The sequence below is a fragment of the Camelus dromedarius genome, chromosome 5, assembly GCF_036321535.1.
Source record: "Camelus dromedarius isolate mCamDro1 chromosome 5, mCamDro1.pat, whole genome shotgun sequence".
Classification (NCBI taxonomy): Eukaryota; Metazoa; Chordata; class Mammalia; order Artiodactyla; family Camelidae; genus Camelus; species Camelus dromedarius.
The window spans coordinates 89079806-89100151 of record NC_087440.1 but is presented as its reverse complement, the minus strand read 5'-3'; the positions used below and the strand labels follow the sequence as shown (position 1 = coordinate 89100151).

The 20346-nt window shown below is 52.8% G+C and overlaps 1 protein-coding gene across 5 annotated transcripts in view; it reads left to right on the top strand.

Annotated features, from left to right (window-relative positions):
- Positions 1-20346, top strand: part of BCL11B (BCL11 transcription factor B) — a 94683-nt gene that overhangs the window by 23633 nt on the left and 50704 nt on the right. For 3 of the 5 annotated variants that reach the window (XM_064486236.1, XM_064486233.1, XM_031454288.2), the window contains one exon: positions 16887-17102. The exons of the other annotated variants lie outside the window; for them this stretch is intronic. In XM_064486236.1, the coding sequence (XP_064342306.1) occupies positions 16887-17102 (216 nt within the window). The remainder of the gene's footprint in view (positions 1-16886; positions 17103-20346) is intronic. 5 annotated transcript variants of the gene reach the window in all.

The following is a 20346-nucleotide window of genomic DNA, read 5'->3' as shown; positions in this document are numbered from 1 at the left end:
TGCACAGGTCACCACTCACCCAAGATGAACCCACGTGTGTAAAGCCCCGAGGCCCGACAGATTCAGTGCCTGGGCTGTGGTTTGAGGGAGGATGCCTGTCCGACCTGGCAGTGACTAGGAAACATGCTTCTGTTTTCCTGACTTGAAAGTAGTGGAGAAAGCACTGGCTTTATTTCCAAGGCTCTTTTTGAGCCAGAGCATGGCATCTGGAGAGTATAGCCCCCCCAGCTGGGTTCCAGAGGTCTTTCCTTGGGGCTGGGGACCTCCCTGGCCTGGGCTCAGTGTAACCACAGTCGTCTGGGGTTCTTCCTTTCCCTTAAGGAGAAACAGGACAAACCTTTGATGACCCCCTCCCACCCCAGCAACTGGCTAACAACGGTTGAGGCTGGTAGACCCCACAAAACTAAGTTCTCCAAGGGAGCCAGAGTGGATTCTTTTCCCCTCCCTCCCTGAGTTCAAAGCCAGACAATTAGAAATCTAAACAGTGTGGTCTTCTCCCTGCATCATTGACATCAGTGGCTTGTAAAACTTTCCCTGCAAAGGAGGCGAGGCGACTTTATTCGCTGGGAAAAAGAAGTATGTAATTTTCCTGACCTGGCCTTTGCTTTGGAGAGAAGGGGAGAAAGAAACAAACGGGGCAAGGCCTAAGACAGCAGAGTTCACATTCTGGCGGCGTCATCGGGGCACTGTGGTCCCAGGCACCGGAAGCACCCTACTGTGGGGACATAAGACACTGAGACACCGAAGGGAAGGGATGCGAGGCTGCATGTGCTTTGGGGACTGGGTCCTTGGCCAGTTCTAATGCTGTGGCGGAGGGTGGGAAGATGGACATCTAACCCTCCCAACTCTGAGACTGAACTCCTCCTGCTCCCATGAAACAAGGCGCCACCTGCCTCACTACTAATGCAATTTCCCACGGGCACTGAAGGTTGCAAGACTCTTCTGGCCTCCTCGCCGGATCTCTAGCGACACGCCCCCCACGCCTAGACCCTCTTTCCTGCCTTCGACGGTGCCCACCACCTGCAAATCATCCCCTCTCCCGTTGGAGGGGGCAGGGGCAGAACTCCTCCTGCCAGGCCGGCGGGGGACTTCAGCCCCGCCCCTCGGGGCCTCCAGGGGTGGGGTCCATGTCTTCACAGACAAGCCCAGGCACACAATGGCCTTTCCCGTGGCGGGTCGTGCAGAGCTCAGGCAGGGGCGCTGGGGCCCACCGCACCTCCCCGACCCGTTTTGGGAAACGGGCGGACACTGTGGCAACTTCGTGATTGCTCCGCAGGCTCCCCTGTGATCGGTGCCCCTCCCCCCGCTGGTCCTGGTCCCGTCCGGGTCCCGCCAGGGGTGCTGAGACGCTGCTCAAAGGCCTTTGGGCGCGCCTGGCCCCTGCTGGGCAGCTGGGCTCGCCGATCCCGCGGCCTCCCCGGCCTGCGCCCCGGGCGCGGCTGTGCGACCATTAGCCACTCCTTCCTGCTCTGCCGGCCCCGGGCAGCCGCGCGCGTTTATTGTGTCTTCCTGGGGCGGGAGGGCCGAGGGGGCTCCAGGTCCATGCATAATTCGGGGGCTTAATGGGCCAGCTGCCCGAGCTGGGCGGCGAGGGGCGGGCGGAGACGCAGCTGACCCTACCCGCGTCTGGCCTCACCGCGAAGGCGCGCTCCTTTCTTCCTCCCGTGACAGCTCTCCTCCCCCTCTCGGCCCGGGTCCGAGGAAGGCGGCGGGGTGGGGGTGGGGGTGGGGTCGGGCGAGTTGCAGGGTTAGCCAAGGGGAGGGGGCTTCCTTCTAGCATCCGCGCAACTTTTGCTTTGGGGGCCGGAGGCGGGCGGTGAATCGGAGACGCCCCAAGACCCGGCTCTTCAGGAACTGGGGGGAGTTGGAATGCAGGTTTCTTCGGAGCACTTTGCTGCCCTTGAGTCTTTTTTTCCAAGACCCTCCCCCCTACTCCCCCGCCCTGCCTCCCCCCTGTCCCCTGGCGGCCCCGTCGGCCCCCTGCTCCGAAGCTGCCCGGCGAGCTCGCCCCTGGCCACGGGCCAGCCCCCTTCTCTGGCTGTGCGCGGAGATGGATGGAGGCGGAGACCCAAGGTCAAGGGCGGGGAGCCCGCCGGCCCGGGGCCCCTTTGTGTACGCAGGGCCGCCCCTCCTCCACCCGCCGCCCCCTCCCCAGACCCCCGGCGTGCTCCCGCGCTAGTGACCTACCCGGCCGTGGGGAACTGCATTTCAGAACCCCTGCAAACTCCGACCGGTGGCCCCCTCGAAACCGCCGCGCGCCAGGGCGGGGCTCCTGCTAGGGTGGCATCCGTTCCTGGACGTGCGTCCCGGTTCTTGGGGTGGCCTGGGGATCCCCTCTCCGCCCGCCGCCAACGCACTGGAGGGTCGTGCCGCCCTTCTCAACCCACGTGGCCTGACAGAGCCCGGCAGCTCCCCGGATCCAGGTGAGGCCCAGTTGGAAGGCGCCTCAAAGAGCACCCGTGTGCATTGTGTGTGTCCATCTAGGGCCAACAGCCCCATCCAAAAGTGGTTTTCTTTGGAGTTTTGTTTTATTTTTCCAGGGGAAGGAGAGGGAGCCTGCTTTTCTAGAGGGAATTCCTGGGGCTGGGATTTTAAAACATTCAAGAACAAAAGTGTTTTCCCAATTGTGTGGGAATGGAACCCTCCGCTTGAGTAGGACACAAAGCCTCCTGGAATTACAGGGAATTAATGTCACTCCTTCCTCCAGCCCGACTTCGCTTACAATAACCCCCCCTAAAGAGAATTTGAATGCAAATGGTCACCTTGCTAGGAGTCTCTTTATTTTTGCTTCCTAAAAATTGGTCTCCAATCGTTTAAAGCACTCCAACAGGCCCTTAAAGACCCAGAAAAGCATTGGTTGGACGCCCAGCGTATTTACCACAGAGCTCTTAAGAGAATGTTCAAACATTTTCCCAAAGCTGCTGCTCTGGAAATAAAAATGTATGCCGTTTGCCTGTGGAAGATTAAAAGTTTACCTTCACTACGACAGCTTTTCTAGCCAGATTTGGAACCATGTCTCTATTTTCCATTATTCAGAAATAGGTTTGAACCAAACAGAATATATCTGCTGTAGCAAGAATCAAGATAATTTAAAGAAATATGTATATACATATATATCTATGATTTGGGCTGACCCAAATCATAACAATATTAGTACGGCATTTCCTGTGGCTCTCAAAGGTGAAAGTATTTTGTAAACAATGCCTTCGTGGCATTTTGAGTAAGAGTTGATCTTAAAAAATCTCAGATTTAGCTAACCTGAACTTTGAGCAGCTAGCTTTACTGCTGGAGGAATCTGAAGGCATTTGTCAATTTTTTTTTTGAAAGGCCTACAGAAAAGGTAACAAATTCAACACTTGGGAACTTAAAGCTGCTGCCGGTCCTGGACAGGAAGCTTTTCCTATCTGCCTGAACTTGCTCGTTGATTTCTCAGACGTCCATTTATAACAGTTCTAACAAGATAGAATCTGCCTTTGAATATCTGTAAATACGGGTAAAGATCACAATCCCACACTCGTAATGGTCCAAGACTGAAGAGGTAGATCCTCCTGTTTGATTAATATTTATGTTACCGAATTCCTGTACAGAAAGAAAGATGAAACACTAATTATGTGTGTGTGTGTTCGAGGGGCCCCGTGCTCGGTCTCCGCAGTTCCTTTAGAGAGATGTACGTTTCAGGATTTCTGGAGACAAGGTGTGCGTGGGGGTGGTCGTTCATGTTTTGCTTGAAAGACAGGTAAACGTGTGATTGGCTGACTTAATGGCTGTCACATGGGGGAGGAGGCCACCTTATTTTTGTTTTCTTTATTTTGACGACTCAACAGTGATTAAAAATTACGGGTGATTTCTCCCTCTAGTTTTCAGTTAGGGCTTGGGGCAGAGTGTTGGAGGGTTCTTGTTCAGAAGCCCGGAAGAGAGCCTGCGGCCTTCTAGGTCCTCTCCCTCCTCTGGAAGGCGCACACCTTTCTGTGTCCGAGTGACAGGTGGGCTGCCTGGCAGAGTGTTGTTCTGAGCCGTGGGACAGGTCTGCAGGGCACAGGTGACTAGCCTGGCTTTGTTCGGGAGCTGTGTGGGGGACATTTGCTTGAGAATGGGGGATTTGGTCAGCTGGGTTATGTTGAAATACCAGTGGAATTGGTAGCCAAAGGGATCCCGGGGAGGCCTCCTTCAGAGGTGCAGCGAAGCATCTTCGATTTTACTACTTTGAGAAATCTAGATTTTCTTATTTGATTTTCTGGGACCGTGGACTCCCCGAGCACCACCTGAGCCTTGCTTAGGCGGGCAGCCTCTATTTGCTGTTGCTGGAGCTGGGCTGGGGGGCGTGGATGGGCGCCGTGTGAAAGCGCTGAATCGAGGTGTAGTGTGGGCCAGCAGCTTCACATCTGAAGTGGGTTTGTTCCCAAACAGCCCAGGGCAAACCAGTCCAGCGCGTCTCTTCTTCATCTGTAAAATGGGGATATCCACTGGTTTATGCCCTTGCCACCATCCAGATAGGAAAACAAACCATTCTGTAGGAGTGAAGTCATTGCTGAGTTCAAGGACATCATAAAAGTGTAGACTATTATTGTTCAGTCCACGGGGGGCAGGGTGACTAATTTGCAAAAGGGAAAGGAATCAAACAGCTTCTATGTGCAGGTCATTTTCAACATGAGGGGGAAGAACTGGGGGTTTAGGGGGGGGAGCGTGAGGGGCAGGACTTGAAGTTTCAATTTAGGAGCCTAATACCAAGGAGAAACACCCCTCCCCAGTCCGCATGCATTTCAGGGTGCTGTCCCTGCTCCCTCGGCTCCTGTTCAGGACTGTCACGTGATCCAGAATCCTAATGCAGAGTTGTTGCCCTTGACCTGAATACACCAGAGAATGTATCTTTCCTGACTTCTGGTGTCTGGCTGCAGGAGAGGCGTGTGGGGCAAAGGGAGTGTAGACTTGGGTTGGGGAGGAGTGCATACAGCAGGCAGCCTTGAAGTGCACAGTCTTGCTAGTTGCAAGTGAGGAAGGAACTCGGTGCAGACCGGTGAGGAAATCCTCCGTTTGCTATACCACAGCGTCGCAAAGCTAACAAAAACTGGCATTGGTGCCCACCGAACACACAGCTGGCTGCACTGAAATGGTACCTTCACAGGGGAAATGGGAGGCCCCAAGTGTTCCGTTGGGGCTTTCATCTTACTTTTCTGTTGTTTTTATCTGAAAGAGGCTTGGATTCTTTTTCATAGCCAATGTTGAGTGACCTGAATTAGGTTTTTAATAGGAATCACCTCTGGCAAGGCCCCAAACCTCTGGTTTAGTCTTGCTCGTTGGAAAATACAGATGTTTTCTTTATGGAGGTGGTCGGTTCACCCTGGGAGGGACAAGACCCCAGGCTTGAGGGTTGGGGTGGGAGTGGCGGGGTGGGGGGGATGTGACACTCTGCCTTTTCCGCAGGGGCTCAATGCAGCCCTAGTTTCCTGGCATGGGCATCAGAGCTGGAGTGGGCTGAGGGGGCATGGCAGATCCCCGAAGCCTGTGTTGGTGCAGGCGTGGAGCCAGAGCTGTCTGGTGCTCCTTAATTGAATACAGATCTCAGTCAATTCCACATGGGCCTGCAAGGATGGGCAGGGAAGGCAGTGATATTTCTCCCTCTCCCTCTTGTCTGGACTTGAAAGCTCAGAACCCCCAACCTGGAGGGCCTCCTCGCCTGTCCCAGCAGCCAGCCCACATGGTTTGCAGAGGAAGGCAAGTGTGGGGCGGTGGGGGGACAGGATCGTGCAGCGCCCATGTAGATATTGTTCGTATGAACTGCGTCTTCCATCTTTTGTTAGTGGCAGCTTGTTAATTAACCAGCAGATTACTGCTGCCTCCCTTTGACACATGCATGTATTTTGAGGCACAAGATTCTTGTTCTCCCAAAACTCTAAACGGAACCGTTCAGGAAGTCCTCGTCTGGGGCCACCTCCCCCTGCCCTCTCTGTCCCCCACTGTCCTCCCTGCTCCCCTCCCCCCCTCCTCCCCATCCTTCCTCCGGCCCAAGTGGGCTCGTAGTTATGTGGAGGACAGACACGTTAAACACAGCTAAATAAATCATGTTTACGCTTGGCGTTCTTGGTAGAGAAAAATCTGTTGGCTGTTTTTACTTCCTTATTTCTCAGCATTTGCTTCCTACCTGTTTTTGAGCACATGCCCAGAAATAGTAGTTTTGTCAAACGAGGGGATAACGCCAGCCAGCCTTTCTCGCTGCCAAGGAAGCTGCTGGATTTTGCAAAACAGAGTGACGTTTTTTAAGTTACACTTACGTTTTTTTTTTTCCTCCTCAAAGACATTAGGATATAGAATAAGGGCATTAAAATGCACTGAGAGAGGGGGAAAAAAGCCCCACCCAGGCACCCCATGGCACAGGGACCTGCTGTGAGCAGGGAGCAGGTTCAGAGACGTCTCACTTTTGTTTGCACTTGGCGGCTCCAAGGGCAGGAGGCAGCCGGCGGTCGAGAAGAGAGACCTAAGTCAGGTTCCCTTCATTTTCAGCCCCAGGACTTAATTTTCTCTGCCATTTTGGATGATGTGGTGCAAAGATTTTTTTGGTCTTTTTTTGGGTTGGTTTTGTGTCTGTTTAGTTTCGGAAGCATCCCGAGCAGTGCCTGCTTCGTCCTTCCACTGAGGCTACGACTCGATTCTAGTCCCAGTCCGGGGTTTGGAGCTTGTTGGGATCCCAGCTCCACCAGCATTGTTTATATATAGAAACAGTCAGGGAGACCTCCCTTTGGGTTTGTAGCCACGATGTTGTTTGGTAGTTATCTGAAAAGTCATTTTCATGATATGATGCTGTTTGCTGGGCAGAGAATTATGGCCAAATAGAGATTACAGATTAAAAAAAATTTTTTTTAACAGTTTCAAAATCAAAACAATGACACATAAATGTCGGGGGCTCCTGCCAGGAGGCCCGGCTGGTCTTATCAGGGAATCTTTGCTGAGCTGCTGTAGTGAATTCAGTCTGAGGTCCAGCACATCAGCTCTGTTTCAAAGACAGCCAAGGGAAAAAAATTTACAACAAAATCAAAGTCAGCGTGCTATGATTTCCCCCAATTTCTAATGGGAATTCTCTGCAATAGAAATGATATTTCCATTGAGGACTGCACTACTGGTTTCTTTAATTACATTAAATAGCGGTGTAAACCTCAGCTGAACGTAAACCCCTGTTACAGCGGCTCCGGGAGCGGGGTTAGATTGAATCGTAAGGACCAACGTTACTGGTGTTAATGTGCTAACAATCCTTATTAAATTAAGCCCGCGAAGTGTTAATTTTTACAAATTTTGTTGTGCACACGCTGTACATCACCGTTAGTGTGGTAGGAGAGGAAAATGATTTCCTGTCAAAAACTAAGGAAGAAGGTGGCTGTCAGACTGCTCCCTTAGAAGAAAACTTGTGATTTTCGCCATCAAATGCTACCTGTGCTGAAAGGAAGGCTCACAATATGTATATTAAATGCCATCTACATCCAGAAAACTCAGTTAAAGGAACTACTTTGTTGAAAGTAATTACAGGCCTGTTCAATGTTTTAGTCAGTGACATTTCAGACTTCGCTTAGAAACATAAAGAGGCCATAGAAAGATTTTTGTTCTTATGTGTTGCAAAGCATTGAACCTCAGGATTCTCTATGTCCATTAGCAAAAGGTAGAAAGAAATGAAAAGGAAAAAAGAAGACGCCATCAACAGCCAGGCCCTGGGGGGAGCTGGGGTTTTGATTACAGCAGTGGAGATCATTGGCGTGTAATAATAATAAATGCAATGGAGACCAAAAAAAAAAAAAAAGCATTTAAACTGTAGCATTTTTTTTAACAATTAGATCTTTTTCTTTTTTCTCTCCCTTCCCTTCTTCCGTCCCTTTCTCCCTCCCTCCTTCCCTTCCCTTTATTTATTTATTTATTTTAACGTTTTGCTAATCAAGTTAAGTTTCTAGTCTATCTAAGACAAGGAGCCCTGCTGGCCCTTGCGGTTGCATGTCCAGGTTATTGTCCAGGTAGAATTTTATGGTCTCATCTTAAAAAGGGTTGATGATGGCTCCATTCCTCAAATCCGCAAATCCACCTGGAGCTGTAGTCCCTGCTCCTGCCTGCTCCCGGCTTGAGTCATCATCGCAGTAGCCTCCTTGCTCCATTCGCCTGATGTGCTTTTCCTTGGCTGGGCTGCCTTGTTTTTGTTCTCAATTCTCTTCCCAGTTCAGACATCCTCCCCGTTATCTCACTGCGCACGCTGCACGTGGCTAAGCCCGTGTTGGAGTCTGTGGGACCTGCAAACCGTGGCGTGCAAACCACAACTTCTGAACTCACAGTTTGTACACGAGTGTCAGGATTCAGCGTTCCCAGGTCACCACTCAGGCCAGGCGCAGCAGATGCTGAGCAGGAGGGAAAACGTGCCTTTAGTTTACAACTCACTGTAGGCACCAGATCTGAGGAATCATCTCCTGGCTTATTTCCCTTCGTGGGACACGTGACTTCTGTCTTGACTATGGATTCCTGACCCGCCCCCAACCCCGGCTTGCGATGAATGGGGGCGTGTCTAAGGCATGCCAGGCCAAGCTGGCCATTGGAGCCTGGCCACTGAGTTCCATCTGGGAAAGGACTGCAGGCTCCCAAGTCCCAAATTCTTCCTGCTTGGAATCCGAATGCTTTATCCAGCCTTTTACTTCCATCTGTAGACTGAGCTCTCCGTCCCGGGGTGCTTCATGAAGATACCCTGTGGGGTACTATTTGTGGTTCTTGATGCAGCCCAAGAGAAGATGGCTGGAGGATCTTGGATAATTGTGTTTTAGGGCAGAAACTGCTAAAGATTGAAGCAGCTACCCAGCTTCTGATCAGAAGGCCGGTATCAGATGGCGGGGGAAAGGGGGAAATTCCTCTGCTAGGTATTGGCTGGCTGCTTTGGCTGGTGAGAGTCAGAGAATCTGTCAGCTCCAGCTTGTCCTTGGCCTCTGTAGATTCTGTGGGACGTATGCAGGCGCTGCAACCTGTCCATGTTGCTGATAGATGCGTGTGTGTGTGTGTGTATGCATATATGTATAATCTCTCTATAATAGATGGGCATGCATATATTTGCTAGCTAGTGAAACACATGCTTTCACCTCTGTTGTCCCCAAGCCTGCCCACCCTTCCTGCTGAGGCCACCCGAGAGGACTCACACCTGTTTATCTGTGTGCATCCCAAAGCCACGGTGTGGAGGTCTCACTTCCCAGCTGGAGGACAAATGGTTGTGTTTGCTGGCTTTCTGGCAGTTCATGGAGCTCCAGGGATTTCCCCAAAAGACAGCAAAGGAGATTTGGAGCTGTACGGTTTCTCCCACGGGAACCCACTAGGGGTTGGCACGTTCAGCCCCGAGCTCTGGGTCAGCTGCATCCATCTTACCCCAAATAGTTCACAGAATGTGCTTCAGACACACCTTGCCTCGTCAGCAACACCTGAAATTTCCTCTGCTCCCTCATTGGGCCTTTTGGAAGAACCAGGGAAGGTTTTAGAATTTGTGATGTAACCTCACCAATCCTTGGCTCAGGGAGTGGGAAGGGGACCGGCTGCCCCAGAGTATTGCAGCCGCTTGCATCTTGAGGAAATTGAGGTTGGCAGCCATCGAAACAGGTGCTTTTGGACCTGGCGAGGAGGTGTGCCTGTGCATCTGCTTCTAATTGCAAGATGCAGCTGCCGGGGAGGGTGTTCCCTCTTCAGGCCCTGGTGGAAGGAGAAGAACGCGCTTGGAAGTGTTGTTGCGGGGCACAATTGTTCCTGGACCTTGCCTCTCCCTTTTCTGGGATGCACTAAATGTGCAGCACACTGCGGGGCAAAAATAGTTGAAGCAGTGTTTCACCAGGACAGATCTCAGGAGTGCACGAGGCAAGAGGCACGCAGGGGAGGAGGCCATCTTCCTGGCTTGGAGGAGGCTATCCTTCTGGCCTCCTCTCCGTGGCCAAGCCTTCTTGAGAATGTGGCTGCAAGAAGATGCCCTGATGCTCACACAGGGCTCTGGGCGGTCTCAGGATGGTCACCGGGGGATTGGCAGGAGACCCAGCCTTAAGCCCAGAGGTGTTCTTGCAGGCTCTTTCGTCCCTGCTGCCTGGATGCTGGGTGGAGGGGGGTCCTCTCTAAGCCCAGCTGGGCCCGGGCTACAATGACAAGTCGAGCAGCCTCTTTCTACCTGCATGGGGTTGCCCACCCTCCCAGCCATGCAGAAGGGCTGCTGTTCTCAGCAACCATGGATTGGAGCTGTATTTTAACGTCTCCCGTGTAATGACCCTGAAGGAACGCTTTAAACACATCTCTTCAATCCCTGTGAGACCTCATTTCTTCTTTTCCTTGCATTTTTCTAATGGACACTTACCTGTGCACCCCCAAAACCCAAACCCACTGCAGCAAGGGACGCCCAGAAGGGTACTCAGCCTTACTGGACTAAATGGGAATCCAGTAGTGGGAAGTGGGACTTGGGGAGCCCCAGCTCCCCATAGAGGACTTCTGGACTCCCCAAATGCTCTGGTGCGGTGACAGAGCCATGCCCCGTGCCTACTCACCCATGGGGCCTGCCTTGGGGACCCATCCTGGCCTTGTAGGTTCTCACAGCGGCTTACTGTGTTCACTTAAAGCCTTGGATTCCCTTTCTGCTTTGTCTTATTATTATATATATTATTCTTTATAAGGAAATGAAAAACAAGTCCTAGTCTTTGCTGGTTCCTAGAACTTGGTAATTAAAAATTAAGAAAAGTAAGAGTGGAGGGTATAGCTCCATGGTAGAGTGCATGCTTAGCATGCACGAGGTCCTGGGTTCAATCATCAGTACCGCCACCTTAAAAAAAAAAAAGTAAACTTTATTGTTCATCTACTTTATATGTAGTAATGTGTATCTGTTAAGGACCTACTGTGTAAGACAGGGAACTACATTCAATTTCTTGTAATGAGCTGTAATGGAAAAGAATCTGAAAAAAATATATGCATGTATATGTATAACTGAATTGTTTTGCTGTACACCTGACACTAACATTGTAAATTCACTACACTTCAATAAAAAATAGGAATTAAAAAAAATAAGTAAACCTAATTACCTCCCCCCTGGCCAAAAAAAAAATATTAAAAAAAACCTAAGAAAAAGAAAAGAAATAATACCTGTGGAGTGGAGGAATTTATTTTTTGAGTATTGCTCCCCTAAGACCCGTGCAGCTCTGAAATTGAGTTGCAAAGAAGATGCCTTAAAATCTTTCTTCTCTATTCCTGCTGTCTCAGCTACTCGTGACCCCTCTCACCACCCCCAGCCCCCTAAAAATCTGGAGAGGGAGAAAGAGACAGATGATGGGAAGGCTAAGGCTTATGGGTGAATACCCACCGCCTGTATCATTTAAGGGAGCATGCCACTTCTTTCCAGTAGGAAATTGCCAAAATGGATGTCATCAGCTGCTAATTAGATGTATTTTAACTGCAGGATCGTTTTACCAGCTAATACTGTTATTATGTGCTTCAATGTGAACCCATGGAGGAGCTGCTAAAATAGGAGCGCGTGGCCCTAGCAGACAGCTACTGAGCCCTTAGGATCGGTGGCCCTGAAGAGGCCCAGGCCAGGCCCCCTGCTGGAGTCTGTGTCGTCTCAGCTTCTCCAGATGGACCCGTTTTTCCCTTTGACTCCCTTCCTTAGGTGTTTCAACCTGGGCCTGAGTCCAGAGGGGGCCCTGAACTCTCCAGACTGGAGACCCCAAGAATCACACCTCTCACTCCCAAAACCTCGTGGTCAGTCTCCTGCCTTTGGGCCTCTGGACCAGCCTAGAAGCCACAAATGACCACGTGCTGTGGACGTGCCAGCACCTGCAGCGCTGGAGGTTCAAGTCTCAGCTGCCTTCCCTCCATCTTCTCTCTAGCAAACGGGAAAGAGTCCTGAGTTCCCATCGGGGTGGGGGGAGGTGGGCTAGGATCAGGGTAATGATTCTTAAATGTGAGCTGAGCATTTGACTTCATGTATTTCTCTCTCTCTCTCCTTGCTACCCCCTCCCCCTTAATACATAGAATTTTTATCATCCTTAAGACAAAGTAGCTGGCAAAATATTTAAGCGATCCCAAAGAAATGTTTTTATTTGCCTGCATGCGAATTGGGTTATCTGCCTATCTTGTTTATGAAATTTGGGGCTGCCTTTCCTGTAGTCTGTTCCCCACTCAAATCTTTCCCGGCTCCCATTTCCATATTTCTGCGTGCATGTTCTTTGTTAATCACTTGGCAAGTGCTTATTTGAATATTAAAAATTTCTTTAATCATCAAAGGCAGGAGCGCAGTCTCATGAATATTCATATTTCCCCCCTCCTCAGACTGGAGTCTAGTTCATTACCCTGCAGTAAAAGCCAAACAGCCATCAATCGCCCTCATTACAGGCTCTGGCGTTTTGATTGGCTGCCTGCTGCCCAGAGCTTTTTTATTTTTATTTTTTTATTTTTCCTCTTCTCCTATGAGCTGTCTCGTACCTGCCAACAACCATCCCCCCAACAAAAAAAAATCAATAAAGCAAGAATAAATTTCTCTGGTTGAAAAACAACTTTGCAAACTTATCAAACAGTCCTCGTGGTTTGCTGCCGCCAAAGCAGCCACCAGTGCTACCTGCCCCCACCTGCAAAAAAAAAAAGAGGAAAAAAAGGAGGGGGTGGGGAGGAAATTAAATAAATAAATAAAAAGGGAGAAACTTGAGCCTCAGAGATGAATATTTGTCAAGAGAGTTGACGTAAGTCTCATTTGCATAATGACTTTGTACTTCTGCATTAATAAAATTTGCATATGAAGCCATGTTAATTACTCCTGATCATGCTTTTTGCATTCATGCATAGTAATTTTCTCCGACTTGTGAGAATTAATGTCTTGGCATGGGGGGAGGGGGCGCAGGGACTGTCAGGTTTCCTTGCCAGTGGCCCTCACTCACATGCACTCGCTCCCTGTCTGTCTCCCTCCCTGATCTATGACTCATTTTTGCACTATCAGTAGGAGTTCTTGGCTGAAAAAAATGTATCAATTGAGAGGCAGCAGTAGGGAGAAATATATACATCTCCTGCACAGTGTATTCCAGAACTCCTCTGCTAGCTAGGAATCTGTAACCCTCCCATGTGGGAGGGGACACCGAGGATGCGGCATTGGGAAAGGCTCGCCTTCCCCTGGAAACCAGGCTGGGGCTTTTCCAGGGAGTTTTTTGTGTCTGCACGCCGGTCGTCGGTGTGGGCGTGTTTGCGGAGTAGTGCGCATGTGTGAGGAGTGCGGCTGGACCATCTGCAGGGCCTCTCCGGGAGGGAGACGGGTTACAGACCCCCGAGGAACAGGGGCATTCAAAATCACTGGGATTTGGAGCTTAGGAAAGGGGTCTTATTGTTGGACATTTTGTAGCTCTTTGTATGAAATGCCTAGAGAGAGAGACTGTCACCCCTGTGAGCTTTGTGGTCTTGGGCAAAGAGCTTCAGTTTCCTTGTTTGTGGGGGGCAGGGGGTGGTCCTGATACCTGTCCGATAGGAAGGCTGCTGGGCGTAAAAGGGATGATGATATATACGTACAGCCATTGTTTCTTTCTTTTTCCTTTAATGGAAGTGAACTTCCGTGATAAGGAATTGAGCCGGCTGAGGTTTTATTTTAAGCCACCTGGATCTCGCATAAAGCTGAGATGGCGTCTTGGCGTCCCTCGCCACGTACCTTGTGCACGTGCGTCTGTTCCAGCTCCAGAGGGCAGCCGGCCTCGACCTCGAAAGAGTTTTGTTTGTTTGTTTGTTTGTTTTAAAGGAGTGCCTTGCAGGGCTTTGCAGGGGGCTTTCCTTGCCGTGCTGTGGGGAGGGCCCATAGGGAGCAGGGAAAGTTCCGAGGTGAAAAATAAATGAATGATACTGACGGTTGGTTTATTGAGTGTTTACTAGAAACCTGGCTTGGCCGGGCGTGTCCTGACTTTCCTTTAAAAGAGAGGCTCTGAGAAAGTGAGTTACTCCAGGTCACGCGGCCAGGAGATGCCAGAGAAGGGTACGGACCCAGGCCTCGCTCTCAGGCAGTGTAGCCTCTGTGCCCCGGGCTTCCTCCACCCGTGCTGAGGTGCGTGGTCTCCAGTGTGTTCTGGATTCTCTGGCTGTGCGCTTTTCAGGGCAGCCGCCTGGAAGGCTGGGAGGTAGCCTGGGACAGGTGCTGCGGCCAGAGACAGTCTTCATGTTGAACTTAAAAAAAATTGAGATTCGATTCGCATCATGTAAAATTCACCATTTTAAGGTGCGCAGTCAGTAGCTTTGGGTATGTTCACAGTGCTGAACAGCCATCACCTCTGTCTAATGCCAGAACATTTCTATCACCCCCCAAAGAAACCCTGTACCCATTAGCCCTCACTCCTCCCACCCCTGGCAGCCACCCGTCTGCCTTCTGTCTCCATGGATTTGCTGTTCTGGACGTTTCCTGTAATCGTACAATAGGTGGCTCCTGTCATCACCTTTGGCTTCTGCAGCTTCAGGAGAGGGTGTTTGGAGTTCCGCCTTTGGGCAGGGTTTTGGTTTAAGCTGCTCAGGGTGGGACGGGGAGGGGAACATCCTCCAGGGCAGAGGGTCCTCTGAGAGTACCCTGAGGGTCCTTCTCTGGCAGCTTAGGATCAGAAGCCCCCCACCCTTGCTGTCCCATCCCCGCCTCCACTGAGCTGGCCCCCAGAGCATGAGGACTGCACTGAGACCAGAATTCTAAGGAGACTGTCTGGAAGTGCCCCCACCCCTACCAGGGTTGGGGAATGACTGCTTTTAGCCTCTGGCCTCATGAAGCAAGAGAGGGATGAGGCTGGCCTCCTCTTTGGTCCTTCCTCCCAATTGTGGACACGCAGCGTCTGCTCTCTTCCGGCTTGGGACAGCAGTTACCTGGGCGCCCCTGCTGGTTTTCTCCGCCATGCTAAATGGTGGTGGCAGTGCTGTGGTCTTGCCCAGAACCAGGGGGCCCGGAGTTGTTTTTTGCGACCTCTGATGTCCCAACTCAGCCCAAGGACTGCCTCCCACCCCTCTCAGCCCTTCCTCTCCGGATTCTGCCCTAATCACTCCACCCCAGCCCCAGCCTCAGTAGGAGGCAGGGCATATCCAGGCTTTGGAGATAAAACTGGGTTCAAGCCCAGACCTCCCCGAGCCTCAGTTTCTCCCCTGTGGAGCGGGGGGGGGTCTTCCCTGTTGATGGGGTGTTGGTGGTAAACCGTGCCCCGCTCGTTGTAGTGGGTGCGTGAGCCACTGTCACACTCACGACGACCCAGAGCTTCTGTGGTCTTAGGGCAGGGCCAATGTGACAGACAGGGTACAACATGCCGAGTTCAGTGCTGGGGAGTTTCAGGCAAGAAGCAGCCAGGGCAGGCTTCCGGGAGGAGGCGGGCGACGCTGGTTGCAGATGCTGACCTCTCTTGAGAGCCTGTACTAAATCGGGGGCACAGCCTTCCGATCAGCATCTGTGGCTGGAACTGTGCACGGGGTCTTGGCCACATCTTCCGGGGCTGTTGCAGGCGCAGAATCACCCCGGGCTGAGCCTAGCCTGGTACCAGATCTTCCTTGGCCCAGAGGGGCCGAGGCGGCAGTGGTGTTAGCCTCGGTCTCTTGGCCGGACAAGTGTAGGCGTCCTCAAATGCACTGAGGCCCCTGGTCCTGGATCACAGCCGTTTTGGACAGACGGGCCCAGAGAAAGAGCCCTGGTTCTGGAGCCAAGCAGCCAGCCAGGGTGTTGGTGCAGCTGGCTGCTGGTGTCTGCAGTTTTCTGTGGTCACGTCATCAGTTTCCTGGTCTGTGCAATGGGTCTGCTGAACCCCACCCCCGAGGGCATGCTAGGAAGCTCACTCAAGATGAAGAGTGACACAGGCTGCTGGCTTGCAGGGCCCTGTGGCTCTTCTGGATGGGGGACTCGCTCATAGGGGCCCTGGAGTGGGCAATCCCTGCCCCCGCAGACCTGCATGGGGCACTGAGCACCGTGGGGCAGAGGTGAGGGGTGCTAGGGGAGCGTCCCTGGCAGAGCCAACCCGGGGCCCAGCTGCCCATCATCTTGTTGATGTTTTCCTTTAGTCTCTCTGATGCTTCCCCGCTCAATTATTTACCCAGGGAATTTGGGCTTCTTCACTTGTGGTTTTGGCAAGGGCTTCACACAAATGTTTTGCCCTGGTGGTCTCTTAGCCATTTAAGATAAACGGCCAAATCAAACGCAGGCCTTGCCGGGGAGCCCAGGCGAGCTGTGGGGCTAGGCGGAGACAGGCAGGCCCCTGGCTCTGCGTCTTGGCTGTCAGACTGGGGGAGGTGTGAAGACGGTTACTGGGCAGTGCCACGGCTTTCTGGGGTGGAGGGGGCTTCAAAGCCTTCTTAAAGCACTTGGGGCTTGGATGTTGGGTGAAGGTGTTGGTTGCGGAGGAGGACTGTGGGCTGGGAGAGGCACCAGCTGATGGTTCCCCAGGCTGGAGGCTAAGCAGTACCCAGGCGCCGGGAAGTGGACTGGAGGTATCCAAGGCCTGTACGAACAGCCCATCTGAGCAACCGGTGGTGGCTCAGAACTTCCTGGCTCTTCCAGAGGGGGGTGGCCTAGATTTGGGGGAATAAATCCCCAAATGGAGTCTGCTCCAGAACACTCCAGAAGCCTGCACCCTGGGAGACCTGACAGCCCCTGTTTGCTCCAGCCCTGTGTATTAGGCAACCCTGGGATGGGAGTCTGGTCCCGAGACAGTCCCATCTGGCAGCTGTGGACATAGGACCCCCTCAGCCCCCACCCACTTCCCTGACCCCTGATCCTGCCTCAGTCCTGCTGCCTTCCCCAGCGGGCTGGCACCCTGGGCCTCCCACCCCGGAAGGGTGGTCTGCAGCCCTCTGCCCCGGGCCCCAGTTCCGCACCCTGAAGCCCTCACCCCGTCCAGGGCCCGACTGACCAGCCTTTTCTATTGTTTTTTCTCCAGGGCCGTGCAGGCCTGCCCAGCTGCCAGCGGTGGCCCCCATAGCTGCCTCCTCCTCCCACCCTCACACATCCGTGATCACTTCTCCGCTGCGCGCCCTGGGCGCTCTGCCGCCCTGCTTCCCCCTGCCGTGCTGCAGCGCGCGCCCTGTCTCGGGTGACGGGACTCAGGGTGAGGGTCAGACGGAGGCTCCCTTTGGATGCCAGTGTCAGTTGTCAGGTAACCTACGGCCGCGGTGGGGGGCGGGCTCCTGGGGATGGCGGGTACGCCCTGGGCTGAGCCAGCAGCTGCCTCTCCCAGGCGGGCTGGGCAAGGTGGGGACCCCGGGGAAATGTGCGACCTGTACCCCAGAAGGCATTTTGGGGAGGTGCCGGGGAAGTGGTGAAGAATGTCAGCAGAACTGTGCGCTGGTGCCCTGGTCCCCGTCTGTGCCCTGGTCCCCGTTGGTCAGGAGGCCTTCCCCAGGCCCCCACCCCCTCTGAGAGTCTCCTCTCAGAATGCATTCCCCCAACCTCCCAATTTCATCTCTTTGGGCTGTTTAGCTAAAGTTTAATTGGATAACGCTTAACATCTGAGGTTTTCTTCTGCCCTCGCCACTGCCACCCTCCTCCCCCGCCCCAGCCATCACCCCCCACCCCCAAAGCACAGCTAGAATGGATTCCTTGGTTTCTGTGTACATCACTGGAGCCGTCCAAAATGCTGAGTTTCTTTTGCGAGAATGTGTTGCCCATTAACTTTGAGGAAAAAAAGGTCTCTCTGAAGGAGGTTCTTAGCATCGGCTCTGGGAGGGAGTGAAGCTTTGTGGGGGAGCATGTGGGGGAGGGGCAGGGGGTGGTGCTGAGCATCTGTGGTGTGCCCGGCTCCAGGTCGGTGTGGTTACCCATTACACAGATGGGCGGACAGGGCAGTGCGGAGGCACCACCTGTTGGTCTCCCTTACATCCCTTCTGTCTCCCCAGGCAAAACCCAAACTCTTGTTCCAGCCTGGGGTCCCTGGAATGTGCAGGCGGGGACCTTGCATCCCAGCCTCTCCTGCCTAGAGTCTTGGCAGGGACTGAGGCAGAAAACACTGAGGCCACAGGAGCCGGGATGTTAATATGGACACTGGGGGTGTGGAGAGCACCCCGCGGTCTGGTTTCCAGGCGGGGGAGCAGGGGCCAGGAAAGCAGAGGGTGGGTGCATAGCCAGGGGAGGTTCTGTTTGTCCCTGCTTTGTCACCATGCACGTTGCAGGCTTTTTCTCGACCTCGGTTGTGAAAGAAAAACGATTTTTATGAGGCAGGTTTTACTTTTCATTGAAGCTGTCCCAGGGGGTGGCCCCCACTGGAGCCACAGCTCTGCAGAGGGCCACAGGCAGCTCAGCTCAGGATCAAGAGCTCCCTGAGCCTTCCTGCTGGCGGAGTGCCCTGCTGCTTTCAGCACCCCTTGCTATAACAGGGTGACGTCGTAGGCACTGGGCTTATGTCTTGAATGCACAAAGCAAAGACTCAATCACCCGAAGAAGCCGGCTCCATGACTCGGGCTGCCCTGGGGCCCAGGGTGACTGAGGCCCCCGTCCCAGCTCTGCAGGTCTGTGCTGTGATCCCTGCTTGCTGAGCGCGGGGTGCCTGCTCCATCTGGGTGGCTGCCCTGCCCTCATGGCTTCCTGTAATCAGTGCTGCAGCCCTCAGCCGCTACTCTGGGGGCCGCACTATCAAAGATCAGCCTGAGTGTTTATGACCGGACTCAGTCTGTGGTGCAGGAACATGATCTCCCTGGCAGTAGAGTGCCTGGGACTTTGCTTAACCCTCTCAGGGCTCCGGCTCTGCTTAGAAGCCATGGTGCTGAGCGAGAGCTGTGACGTCCCCATTTTACAGATGGCCAAGCAAAGGCTCGGGGAGGGTGAGTGGCTGGGCCCGCGTTGTGGAACCTGGGATTTGTGGTCAGGATGCCTCCTGACAAGGCCAGCCCTCTTCCCGCTGAGCCACGTGCCTCTGCCTACATCCAGGGGAGGTGCTCACACAGTCACTCTCAGCCATGGTGCCACCGGCTTCCTTGTTGAAACTGTGGATTGAGGGCCTACTGTGTGCTGCTTTGTGCTACGCATTTTGTGTGCAATCTTGAGTTTAATCTTCATAGCCACCTTAGGAGGTAGGTTTACTGTCCCTCCTTTACAGATGAGAAAATGAGGCTCAGAGATGTGAAGTCTCACAATTCACATTCGTGTATTCGTTCGTTTGTTCATTCATTGCTCCACTCAACACTGTTTCTTGGGCACCGAGTTTACAGGCTCTGTGCAAACCACAGTGCAGTCAAGCACGGCAGGTCCCTGCCCTCCTGTGGCCTGCAGTCTGGTGGGAGGGGGTGGGGGTGGTGGAGTGGGAATGGGGACCCGCAGGGAGGATGCTTCGAAGGGGATGGAAGAACAGAGGTGGCGTGTGGTGGCGGACTGCTCATCCTCCACCTGCTTCATCCTTGGCGTTGGCTCACCCAACTTAGAGTCCTCCTTGGATTTTAGACCTTGATGCCACGAGGGCTCAGCACCCGTGAGCAGCCCCTACGCTTGCCAGCAGCGCCGGGGAGGGGAGCACGGCAGGGCAGTGTCTGTGTCTGGGGTCCTGGGCACCTCTCCTCCTTGCCTCCTTGGGGGCCAGCTCTTGGCCTCCGATACTCTGCCTGGATTTCTAGCACTGATCTCGTCCTCGTTGGGTCGCAGGAATTAGACTCCGCCAGGTTGCGCCATCATATTTTCAGATCAATTTCGGTACCTGAAATATCCTATTCCAGTGGTTTTTGTCCCTTTGTGGCTTCTGTCCCTGGCACTGGGCTGTTTGCTTAAGTGTTTTTAGTGCCTATTTAATTAGTAGTTGGAATGGAGTCATTAAATTCCCAGTAACCCGTTAGGAAGAAGCAGTCCTCTGTAAAGATGGAAAGCGGCTGCTGTCCGTACTTTGTTTTGTCCCTTTTTGGATCAGGGTGCACTGAACCTATCTTTTCAAATTAATCTGGAAAACCCCAGTGTAACCGTGTTTCACACAGGTTAATTGCATGCTGGGGAACGCATTCGAGGTTACTTATAGAAGGATGCGATTTTATGGGGAAGAAGACCACACAGGAAAGGGTATTTGTGTTCCTTTCCGGATGGCAGTATCCCAAACACCGGCTCCCAGGACCCCGACCCCAGATCTCCTTCTAACGGTCACAGTAGGAAGGAAGGTCTGGGGAGTCCCCTTTACTTTTTTTTTTTTTTGACTCTGTTGAAAGAGTGAGGGGCTTTGGGTCTGGATGTTCCTGGAAACTGAAGTTCCTTCCCTGAGAAATTCCATGTAGGAATGTCTCCGAGGTACTGATGGAGTCAAAAGGCTGGGGTGGGGCTGTGGTCCTGGCTCTTACCCCATGTGGCCAGTGACCTTGAATAAGTCATTTCCCTTGTCTGGACCCGTCTCCCCTTCTATAAAAATAAATATACACATATACACACAGGTG